This window comes from Sinocyclocheilus grahami, unplaced genomic scaffold, assembly GCF_001515645.1.
Source record: "Sinocyclocheilus grahami isolate Dianchi unplaced genomic scaffold, SAMN03320097.WGS_v1.1 scaffold141.1, whole genome shotgun sequence".
Taxonomy (NCBI): domain Eukaryota; kingdom Metazoa; phylum Chordata; class Actinopteri; order Cypriniformes; family Cyprinidae; genus Sinocyclocheilus; species Sinocyclocheilus grahami.
The window spans coordinates 589,316-602,200 of record NW_015505320.1 but is presented as its reverse complement, the minus strand read 5'-3'; the positions used below and the strand labels follow the sequence as shown (position 1 = coordinate 602,200).

The window sequence follows — 12,885 nt, the reverse complement described above, 5'->3', positions numbered from 1 at the left end:
GCTCTTTTGTGTGAGTATTCAGTCTAAACAAAAACACAACACCTCTAAGCACATCAAAACTATTCAAATCTTCACAAACCCGTCTTGACTGAACATGACCTGGGTCAGTGTGGTGGAGAAGCCTTTAAAAGTGTTAATGCAGTTGGTGTTTGTGAATAGGCTGTTGAATTCAGGCCCTCATAGCTCTGCCTCTCTTTAAAATTTAAATGACACCTAACAAATGGCTCACACAGAGATGGATACCAAAGGTGATCCCAGCACCCCGTCGTGGCTTCATTGAAAAAAAAAGAAGCCCATTGGATGGTTGAAGCCCTGTGGACCAAGCAAACTGCTGGATTGGCTCCAGGCCATTACTCAGCCACAGAGAATGTTCTATTACTTAATGTCCTTGGCAAAAGCCTCCACAACATTTGTACTAGCATAACAGTAACTCAAACTAATGTCCATAAACATGTCTGGGTGGTTTATAATTAGGTCAGTTCAGACATCATATCCGATAATGTTCTTTTTAAACTTCTACTTCTACAGCGCAAGATGAAAAATCTGTTGACATGTATTTTCATTTTAAGTCTAAACTAAAAAAAAAAATAAAAAATGTTTTAATTGAAATGAAGCTGAATTAAAATTAAATAAATATTAGACAAAAAACTTACACTAAAAATAATTATAAATGTTGCCTCAGCAAATAAATTATAAGTTTAGGTTGAAGCAATAAAATGACTATTGATATACATAAAAAAATAAATAAACAGATATAAAAACCTAAGTAAAATAATAAAAAGCACAAATAAAAATGACAAAAACACAGCAAAATGACAAAAAAATTAAATCAAATGAAAACTGAAAATATAAAAATAAATGCTAATTAAAAATATTAATAAAACATTATAATATACAAAAATAACACAGACACGTCTTTATGTTAAGTCATTGCTCAAGCATATACAAAAAAGTTTAAGATGAAAGGAATTTCATTCAAAGGAAACATTTCAGATGATTCATTATTTGTGAAACATTTGCAGACATCTGCTCATGCAGCCCTTCACTATTCATCATAAATCATGCTAAATCATAGCGTACTGGGGAAATGGCTGCAATGACATTTTAATTTCCATTCACTCCTTTCTGTCACCACAAAGTGATTCAAATTTAGCATACGATTCCCCCATGATAGGCCAAAAGAATGTCCCTGAATCCGATGTAGACAAAAAACTCCCTTATTTATACAAACAAAATAATTGTACAAATACTTATAACAAAGAAAACACTGGAAGTTGAGCTATAAGAGACAGGACAGCTAAAATCAAGACATGTAGGTCAAGCTTGACATATGAAATAATAGTCATAAAAATATTTCTTTTTCAAATGGAACAGTTTATTGAACCTTTAGACAAAATATGAAAAAAAGTCTGCATATGTGTTTTCTCTTGAGTGTATCATATTTGGTACATCAGGCTTTTATTGCTCATATAGTCTAATATAGTTAGGCTAATCAAGACTTGTCATAGCACTTGCGTATCATTGCTCTTTTGTTGGTTTTGATTGCTTCTATTGTCCTCATTTGTAAGTCGCTTTGGATAAAAGCGTCTGCTAAATGACTAAATGTAATGTAAATGTAGCCTATTTCGAAACGCCGTTTAAACAAAACTTCCATTAATTCGTCACTTAACACAAACTACCTACCAGATCCCGGATGAAAACAGATGCCTCTACATGCATTCAAATTTAATTTTTAATGATTAAATTATACCTTTATACCTGAAGTCTTGCAAGTCTGAACTTCACAAGACATTGGGGGAGGGCGGCAGACAGATAGACACGCCCGCGCGACATATCCGCCGTGACGCTCGCGCTGTCTGAAGGCTTTCAGTCTGTGCGCGTGTTGTTGTCGGTCAGACAGAGAGAGACAGCGGACCAGGAGCGATCATCCTGAGGCAAGTCCCTATCAACAAGCTCACTTATACACGGTGTTCATTTACTGAACGGTTCAGCAGATTTTCTGGGTGTTTTAAAATCTTTTTGATGGTTTTTAATGGTAATATGATGTTCTAAGATCTCGGACTGGGATTTGTAGCGTTAGCTCGGTTAGCGCGTGCTAAAGGGTTTAAATGTTCTAGCCGCACTGCTAAAGCTGTCTGTACGAGCGAGCCAGCTTTTAGAGGTAAAACCGGTTTAGGTGCTGTTATTAAGCCATGGTAAGTTGGTTAAATGTATCGTGTGAATCGGTGGGTTAGGGTGTTTTGATGTGCCATTTAAAAGGAACGTATATTGCTTAACGTTCATATTCAAGAGACGCATCGTCGTGCTCCGATGATCTGGTCTTTGATTTAAATCCTCAGCCTGATCAACATTTTGTGTAGTATTTTTAATATTAAAAATAAAAAAGACAAGAAACGCATTTGTGGCGATAGCTATTTAACATTGTTGGTGGGTCAGGTGTCAGTCTAACGTTAAATGGCTTGACAGATGATTCACTGCCGTGTAAAGTCACAGAAATGGGTTTAAGATCCAAGCTTTCGCTGTCGTTTTGACATATTTGGTAGTTATGTTGAGGGTCTCCCGGTCGCGGGGATGGAGAATGTCAGACCGCGGGCGCTCAGCGCAGCTGTGCCCAGAGAATGAGAGGGGAGAGACGGATAGAGGCGGGGACAGAGCCGCGGTGCCCTTGCGGGGTAAAAAGATCGACACTGTCGCTCAGGGTTAAAAATAGACAGCATTTTGTCAGTGTTTCTGGAAAATGGTTATTTTACGAGGAAACAAAACGACGTCTGCGGTCAGGGTCAGTCTAGCTGTCACACAAATATGGTAAAGCGTAACCAGGTCGAAAATGTCGTTTAATTTCGAGGAACTTGCGTTTTGGTACCGTGTTAAATTTGGCCAGTATGCATGTGTTCGTCGTTTAGCGTGATTTAGAGGTGCATGTTGTGAATGACGAATTAAACGCGTTTAGTGCTGGTTTTAGCCGAAACCTCACTGGCATGCGCTGATTTCGGGGCTGTGATCTCTCATTTTGCCTTCATATTCATGCTCGGAAATTCCGTTTCCGTCAGTGTCAGTCAGGCTTTTGCGATCAAATCATTCAATCAGGTTTTCCTCTATTACAGATGGCTCGTGTGATTAGATCTTTTCATAGAAGTGGTGGTTATGTACAGTTGTTAGATATCTCAAGCCTGCTGTGGTTGGACAGGACTAAATGGCTGTTCGCTGTTAGTTACGGTTGCTGTTGGTTATCTGTGTGTTAAACCGACGTTATTAGTGCATTGACTCATTTAACGCGTTGGGCATGTTGTCAGTAGAGAAAAACAGCGCACTAAACCACCGAGAAACTGTCCTTAGATCGATTGGTCTCAAATTAGATTATCCTGATGAGGTGAAAATGTTTCTGTCGTCTAGTTTAGCACTGTGCCCAACACAATAACTGTTCTGGATGCTTTTTATTGCCCTGACAGCATATTCTTTTCATGCGCATATGTGTGGCTTCCCACACTGATTCGTTGTTTTTCTAAATTTTTGTCTAAGCCGTTTAGTGCTATATGTTTTTAACAATTTAAACTTTATTATTTTTGTTTCCTTCACAGGAAGCACATCAGATCATTAATTCTGTCACCATCATGCATGTAGCTGGAAGTAAAAGGATTTGCAACCTTTAACACAGTGAGGAAAGAAGGACCAACTCAGAGGTGTCGTGTTTGAAGAACAGCTAAATATTTTCTGCCCAAGAAAGACCAATCATCTGTGTACGGACATGGCCAGCCCTCAAACGAGTCTGAAAACCCCTTTCAAAGACCTGACGTCATTCAAAGGCAACATGAAGCGGCTGTACAGGGAGCGACTGGAGGATGCACCCATTAAAAAGCGGGTAATGGCGGAGATGCACCTGAAACGACGCAGTCTGGAGAGCGTCCCCAAGCCCCCGAAGGTCAAGAAGGAGCGCGAGGACAACGGCAGCTCAGACATGGACATCGAGGAAAGAGAATTCCACGTCGTCGGGGCTTCCAAGGCTTTAGATCTCAGCGCCGGCCTCAAGCACACTCTGGCACAGTTCACACTGAGCAGCCAGAGCTCCCTGGGAGGTCCTGCTGCCTTCTCAGCAAAATCTGCGCAGGAGTGCGCCTCTCCTGCTGGCATGGCTCCTCTACCGTCTCCCCCAGTCCTCGGAGGTGGCCCGCTCTTGGTTCCCTGCGACAGCTCCACAGAGCTCACCCATTCTCTGCTCGAAGGGGAGTCCATCTCCTGCTTTGTTGTAGGTGGCGAGAAGCGTCTTTGTCTGCCACAGGTACTCAATTCGGTGCTGCGAGATTTCTCTCTGCAGCAGATCAACGCAGTATGTGATGAACTTTACGTTTACTGTTCCCGATGCGATGCCGAGCAGCTGCACATCCTTAAGGTGCTGGGCATCCTGCCTTTCAACGCACCTTCCTGTGGCCTGATCACCCTAACTGATGCCCAACGCCTCTGCAACGCCCTGCTCCGCCCAGGTGCCGCCCTCTCGGCCGACCCCAACAGCAAACTGCCAGGCCAAGGCCTGCTGAAGGAGAGCGAAGCCAGTTTTCAGGTTGAGCACCAGTGTCTGGGCAAGTGCCAAGGCCTGTTCGTGCCCCAATTCTACATCCAGCCGGACGCTCCTTGTATTCAGTGCATGGAATGTCAGCTGCTGTTTTCCCCACAGAACTTTGTAATGCACTCACACAAGTCCCCTGACAAGAGGACCTGCCACTGGGGTTTCGATTCAGCCAAGTGGCCCTGCTACCTACAGCTGGGCCGCAAGCATGAGGGCACACCGGAGGAGCCGCAACTCAAACAGCTGCTGAACGAGATGAAGGAGAAGTTTCACTACCAGCTAAAGAGGCCTCTGGACAAAGTAAGTGTCTTTTCCTTCCATGTTTGCTAGTTCGCTAAGGTCAAGTTTTGCAAGTAGATTTGCACGTGTGTGACCAGATGGTAATGTGTGATAGTCTGCAGAGGAGACTGTTTGCTATTGTCTGGGCCAAGCTGCAGTTGTTTTGATAAACTAGTGTTGACCCAATTTTATGAGGTGGCACGAGGCAAGTGGGGACTTATGGTGGGAGGGAGGGAATTTCAGTTGGTCTGACTGTGAAGGGGAAGTACATTATCCTCCCAGGTCAGAAGAGGGTCATCTTTGGGGGGAGCATGGGCATAGCACATTCTTAAATTTGATTTGATATACATAAGCGTGTGGATTTTTACCTTGAATGTGGTATTATAAAAATAAAAATAAACTGATGGAAGGTGATAATAATAATGCAAAATGTAACAAAAATATAACAAACATACAATTTAAAATCTAACATCCACAAATTAACATTTAATTATTCTTATTTCTTTATTTTTATTTTATTTTATATTTGATTTCCAATTTAGTTTGTTTTGCATTTCATCATTGTTAGATTTTCAGATTTTCAAGTTAATTACATTTTTAGTTTTATTATTTTATTTCTGTTAAATTAATGCGCTTACTGGTATCATTTAAAGATCTTTAAATTTCGCAGCAAAGTCTAGTATTTTTGCTGTCTGGTGGCATTGTCATGTTTAATAATGTCATGTTTTTTGTTAGTTTTAGTATTTTTTTTTATGAATGTTCAAGGTTTTCAGTGTGAGCTGCTTCCAGTTATTTTAGCTGTATAAAAACAGTTTGATGTAATGCTAGATACTGTAAACTTGTATTTGATAACATATTTTAATTTATTATCATAATTATACACACAGTGGTTTCTAGCCAAATAATTTTACCATTCACTGCACTTGGTTATTCTAGTTATTTACCTATAGCAGCTAATAAATCGGAGCATTGCAAATTCACAGAAAAAAATATCTTAATTCCAAGTTAAAAAATAAGATTTTATTTTGTGTCATCTGTAGAAGGTGCCCTTTTTAATAGGGAAATTTGTAATGCAATCATTGTATTGGGAAAAGCCCACATTGCGTGATTGCATAAAGTCAGAACACTGGAGATTCTTCCACTTTCATGACGTGACCTTTGAAACAAAACTCCACAAACTGTACTAGTGCACTAGAAACTATAGAAAGGTCATCCTAGTGGGGGAAAAAAGGTCTGGATTGTTTCACTCCCATTAACCAGCCATGTCTCATGACCCCCTTGACCAAGCCAGAGCTTTTTTTGTTGTTCATGCTCATGTTAGACAAAGATTGACCCCCTGTTGGTGCTGTTAGAGTTTTTTTTTCAAATGCAAGTGGCAGCAGTTAATGGTTTAACAGTGTGGTAACGTTCCAGTAGACACAATTATTTTTAGTTTAGAGCTGATGCGAGCGAATTAATGCATGTGTTCTGTCTAAGTGAGGAAGAAAAGCCCCGGTCTCTCCTGTGTGCTTATGCAAGTGTGCCGGAAATACCGTCTGGTGTCTCGTCTAGCACCCAAACCACATTCCTGCTTCCGCCCTCCCTCCCCCCAACACACACACTTCATGTACTAAAACAGACCTTGAGTCTGTCAGTCATACAGTCACATCTGCTGCGCAGACTGACCTAACCCTGACACACAAACAGCCAGTAACACTGTAACACTCAGCTCACTTATGCTTAACACACACTAATGAAATTGATTCACACGCACACGCTAAACGCCCCCAGGGATCGTCTCTGCTGCACTCGGCTGAGGGTGAGATATCAAACTCCCAGAAATATGAGTCAGTGACGCCTTCTCTTTACACGTTAACTGTCGAGCTCCTGACACATCCCTGTCTGGCAGCGTCTTGCACCTGCCCTGACGCTTTGCCTGATCCTTCTCTGTTTCTTTTGTGATTTTTTTTCTTGGCTGCCCTGTTATTTTTCAATGAATTTTATCATTTAATTTTAAGCTGTAAGGAGTTTTCCAGGTTTAATGTAGTTTTAAATGGTCTAAAACAGGAGGATTTCACCATAAATTATGATAAATGTGACAGTCCTGTGTTGTTCATTTATATTGTATTAAGCAAAATTTGAAGGTTTAAAACACATATAGGAAGTTCAAATATATTTATGTACTATTATAATATTTATTAACATTTTGAATCAGTGTTTATTTTTATATTTATTAGTTTTCACATTTAAATTTTAGTTTACATTTTAGTAGTTTAGTTAAATTCCTATTTAGCTTTTATTTTTATTTCAGTTTTAGTTTTGATAATTTTAATTTAATCATTTTAACTTGACTAAAACTGAAATAAAAAATAAATTTAAGTTAAATTTCTTAAAATTATTAAATTAAAATGATTAATTATTATGAAATAATAGCCTATTTTTGGTAATTTTACTAATTTTAATTTAATAATTTTAACGTCATCTAATATTTTCATTTTATTTCAGCTTTATTTGAATTACTGTAAATGATTTCTAACAAATATAGATGTAGTTTCAGAAACCGTAAAAACACCGATTAGGAGTGAAGCGATGTCAAAGAAACAGGTGCTTACAGTTTTGTGTTAAATGATTTTTGAAGGAACTGTAAACAGACATATGTGCGTGCGTGAAAGGTCATTACTCAGACGCTGAGCTTACACGGGTCGTGCCGATAAAGAACAGCAACACATGCGCACTCGTCTGCTCCATATCAAGAAATCGCTACGTTACGTGCATGTGTGTCTGTAAGGGAAGCAGGGCAGACAGGCTCATCAGTTTACTGGGTGAAATGTTCACTCTAAACATCTGTGATGCTGGAGTGCCAGAACAAGTGACTCAGAGTTTCCACAGGTGGCCATGTGGATGTTGGTGATGATCAGACCCTCACCGCCAGACTTCTGCACACGGCACTTCAGCTTGTTCAGAACCAGCCCTCTTCCCCTTCATCAAGGACGCTGGCTGTGTTTCAAAACCTAGTGAGCTGTGTTTGCCTAGACAGAGTATTCTAGCCACTGTTGAAACTATAGAGATAATAACCTATTTTATTAATTAATTTTTTCTTAATGTTTTCCAAAGCATTAACAAAAGTCTTAATGAAACTACAAAACTACATTTTTGTGTGCCAAAATAAATAATTAATATCCCCAAAAAAAATTAAAACAGAAAAAATGAATAAGTAAAATTTGAACATAAATAATCAAATTTACAAATTTTTTTTTTTGACACACAGCTGCCATTCCAGGTGTTCTAGAGAGAATTTTAAAGAACTTTCTTGGATGTCTTTTGAATTCTTGTATGTCTGTATTTATGTCTGTTGCCTAGGCACTGTATCCGGTTATTGTGTCTATAGAGCAAGTTGTTAAAGCTCATGGCTAGATGGGGACCACCTGACCAGAGACTGTCAGAATACAAATATTTTTAGACTCCACACCCAAGTTTAGATTTATCTGATGTTAGATTTTCCTTCTAAAATGAAAATGTTGTGGCCTACTGGTTAGCATTCATGCATCAACAGTACAATGAGCCACGCTGCTCATTTTGTTGATGCAAGTTTGACTTATTTAGGCTTGTGACATTACCCAATCTGTTTCTCCTCATCATTTCCCGTTTCATTACTCTTTTCTAATCATGCCACTTGGGTCTCGCAGATAGCTAGTGTGTGTTTGTATGATTGTATGACAGTGAAAGACAGGCAGATGTGATGGTTTGAGGCTTGGTGTGCAGACGTGTCTGGCAGACAGATGGAGTCCTGTCAATCTCCCACAGAGGCTGAGACAGCGGCTGCGGTACAGACACCAGACAGCTGCCTTTCTCTTTTCCTCTCTTTCTCTCTGTTTGTGTCTCATTATCTTCCCTTTTGTAATTGTGAAATCAGTGACCATGCACCACAGGCACGGAGACCAATTCTCCCCTATCTCGCTCTCTTATTTCCACTTTCTGTATTTCTTTCCTTCCTTTTTCAATCTATGAGAGAAAAACTGTCATTTTCCTGTCTGACTGTGTTTTGTTCTCTCGTCCTGTACCTCGACCACAAACCTCATCTGTGACGTACCTTGTCAGACTTTTCTCTCTCTCTCTCTCTCTTTTTCCCCTCTGGTTTTGCTTCCTCTTTCAGCCACAGTCCTTCTTTTTGCTTTGCTGTTTCCATTTAGTCACGTGTCTATCATTTGTCATACTACAGTTAGTTCCGGTCTTCTAATTTGATTGGATATGTGGTGTTTTCGGGAAATCCCTTTATTTTCCCTTTTTTTATAAAAGCCTTACACCGTGTCCTAACTACACACGACACGACAAGCAATTTGGCTGTCCACACCAAACGTGACGTGACACCACAACGCGACAGAATCAATCAAATATCATAGCCAATCAAAAGGGTGTGTGGGTGGGCTCTCTCTGGAAGCGCACTGCACTCAAGTCGCAATGCAATGGATAAGTTCATGATCTAATTCATAAATATTAAACCTTTTTAACATTATTAAGTGACTGATACCATCTTTATGGAATACACCTGTTGGTTCACATTGAGTTCACAGTTTTAACGCATATCTTTGTTTTAATTTATATTCAAGATCTAAGGTAAACTATCTATTATTGCTTTCAGTATGACTATAAGGTCATACGAAATTATATTTAAACTCATATTAGACACATTTAACTTTGAATAAAGAACATAATCACCTGAGTTTATTTACTGTATGTTGTTGTTCCAGTCGCGACGTCACGGAACGTTTCTCAAATAGAAATTTTGCATGTCGCGATGCCGTCGTGGCTAGTTAGGACAAAAACTCTGATTAACATGGAAAAGATACCTTTTATCGCAGTCACAGTGTCGTGTGTAGTTAAAACATGATGTTAGAATGCTTCACTATGTGATTCACTCAAGCTGTAAACTTGTGCATTGCTTGGTTGCTTCTTCTGCAGCCAATTTGGCTAATTTTGGAGGAAACATTAACAAAATGTCTGTATTGTGTCTAAAATGTAAAGTACTCAACTTGTTTATAGGTTTACTCATGTGTTATGTCTTCACCATTTGCTGCTTATGTATTCTCATTCAATCCACCTTAGTCTCCGTTCCGCAGCACTAAGGTGGGGTCACATTAGCAAAAAGTTGCAAGCAAAAAAGGTCCATTGTCTATCATCAATAGTGTAGCGATTCATGAAGCGCTGCTCACACAGAAGAGCTTTTTAACCATGCAGCTTTCTGTTCTGGTCAGTGTGGTGAATTTATTTTGACCAACTTGAACACAAGTGAAATTGTAGTGGGAAACTTTTCCACCCACATGCGAAACTCCCGATTGCACGGATTCCTATTGAAATTTCACCTGGTAAATTTCAGTGGTAAATGTGACAGCCCCTTTAGATCAATATTACTAAGGGTTGTTCTGCTTTATATTTTCTGTCTGATCTCTCTAAACATGGCATTTTCAGCCATCTGCAAAGCACGGAATTTTATCTTGGGAACTTTATCTTCATACTGCCTGTGTTTGGTGAGAGATAGAAGAATAATGAAAGGTCAGAGGTGGTGGAGGCTCATGGTTTTGTCTTTTTGATCGAGGGTGTTGTTGAGCTCAGGGTTTGCTCCAGTGTAAATATCAGAGACTCCAGTGGATGCAACTCAGCCCCTCAAAATAAGCAGCCGAATGACCTAATCAGTCTCTGTTTACATAAAGGGAACGGAGGGCAGTGAGTGTGTGTTTATGGGGGAGAGAGAGCGAGTGAGGAAAACTATTGATCTGGCTGGAGTGGATGAATTCAGTCAGACAGTAACTGTGTGCGTGTAGAAGAGAGAGAGACAGGCTGAAGAAGTGTGAGATTGATTTACACAATATCCTAACCAGGGCTAGTTTTTTTGCCTTCAATAAAAACGCTAAATGATAAAAATCACTGCTAAACAGAACTTATTTTTCAAAATGTCATTTTATTATGTCAGGATACATTGTCAGACTAGTTGTGTAAAAAAAAGTAGTCTTCTCGCACACATGCAAACACGAATAAATGTCAAAAAAATGTTAATGCATACAAATGTGTTCACTGATGAATATGAACAGAGTTGCTGACAAATGGTCATTTACTTGAATGGATAAACAAAAAAATAGATAGGTGTGCACATCCATTGGCCATAGACATGATGAGAGATGGTTAGATAAAGGTACTAATAATAGTGTGGTATATGAAAAAAGAGGATAAAGATATCAGGATGTATGGTTCAGCTCAGGACATGCTGGCGGTAGCCGGCTCCAGCAACTTTTACTCTTTCCTTCTGCTCCTTCGAGATTCGTGGCAGTCCATGTGCTCAGGCGGTCACACACTCCGAGCTCCGTTCATTTATTTCCAACTGTTTGTCCTCATGCACAAACAAATCACTAACTAACCCCAAAGCCCCCCAAAAAAGCACACACTCTGTGATTTGGCAATCTGTCCTAATTATATAAAGCCCAGAGTTCCTGTTGGCCGTTAAGACAACATACTCCTCCCTGTTGGCTCAACATTCGGACGCTGTGGGCAGATTGGGGGCCCTGCTCTTTGTGTTCAAGCTGGGAATATTGTTGTACCGGTCTTTCGCCAAGTCCCTGGAGATGAGCCAGCAGCCAGAACAGACCCAGGACGGCGCAGACTGCGTATAACCCAAATTCGTCAAGACATGCTCAACTATTCAGCCAAGTGGTTCAACTGCCGTGGAGAGCATTGGCGTCACTTTTTAGTTAGAGAAATCTCATGCATTTAAAAGACAAGAGCAATGCCTGCTGTTGATATAATGGTATTTTGTATCATATTAGCACTTTTATATAGTTTTTTTTTTATGGCTACAGCATTGGGACAAGCTCACAAAAAATATGCAAGCAGCAATAAAAATGTTGATTATACTTGCGATTCATTTTTTTTGCATTTATGCACTTGGCTGATGCTTTTATCAAAAAATTACTCTCATTACATTGAAGGTATACATTTTGTCATGCATTCCTATGGGAATCGATCCCATGACCTTAGCATTGTTAGCACCATGATCTACAGGAATGCTTTTGTGACTAAAAAGTATAGGAAAAATATATTAAAGGGGTCATATGATGCTTCTAAAAATAACATTATTTTGTGTATTTGGTGTAATGAAATGTGTTTTTGCGGTACATTATTGTTTCTCCTCTATGCGCCGCCTTTCTGAAACGCATCGATTTTTAGTGTGCTGTGATTGGCTAGCTATCCAGTGCGTTGTGATTGGCCGAATACCTCAAGAGTGAGACGGAAATGTTATGCCCCTTGCCACAAAAAAAGGCCTGTCAGGCCGGAGCGATGATTCAAAAACATGAAAACCCATTATAAACGAGGCATTCGTTGCATCCAGTGGGGACATAATTATGGATTATAATGACTTATACTGTCTTTTTAGGCGTTGCATCGTGTCGCATAAACATAAAACCATGTCTGCATTTGTGATCGGAGAAATGACAAACAACAAGCCCTACTCTACACTGCCCAAAAACTCGCTTTAAATATATAAAAACTCTTTAAATATAAAAGACGTACTTACAATCTTTGAGTCAGAACAGCCGGCATTGTTGTTTACTTTTCCAGGAAACAGTCCTCCATAAAATGTGCTGCACACATCCGAATATTTGGGTTGAAGTGTTCTGGAACAGTGTTGTAAATACAACTTAACCACTGATTTCTAGTCGTGTCTAATTTTTGGAAGGCCAAACAAAGTAGTTTCGCATTCACAACGAAACGGCGGCCTACAGTGAGCCGAGGCCGGGGGATAAAATGAGGAACGGCGGGAGGGTTAGAGTGAGCAGAGGCGCTGGTTTGAGAACGGCGTGGCCGGCGATTTCGACGAAGGAGCATCCGGAAGGACATGTGATGACTCCGGGCTGGACTCCACTTCTTCCACGGTGAAAGCCGATTTGGCGATCGACAGTGCAAAGTTGTAGTATTTCCTCAGCAACCAGCACGGATCAGCTCCAGGCATGACGAAGCAGATATCGTCCTCTTTTGGAAGACCAAACAAAGTAGTTTCGCTTTCACAACGAAACACA

The 12,885-nt window shown here is 40.0% G+C and overlaps 1 protein-coding gene across 2 annotated transcripts in view; it reads left to right on the top strand.

The window, feature by feature from the left end:
- Positions 1-3,582: 3,582 nt before the first annotated feature.
- The window catches only part of LOC107591339 (ski-like protein), a 32,795-nt gene continuing 23,492 nt past the window's right edge, over positions 3,583-12,885 (top strand). For both annotated transcript variants that reach the window (XM_016280468.1, XM_016280467.1), the window contains exon 1: positions 3,583-4,861. In XM_016280468.1, the coding sequence (XP_016135954.1) occupies positions 3,746-4,861 (1,116 nt within the window). In that variant the 5' untranslated portion in view covers positions 3,583-3,745. The remainder of the gene's footprint in view (positions 4,862-12,885) is intronic.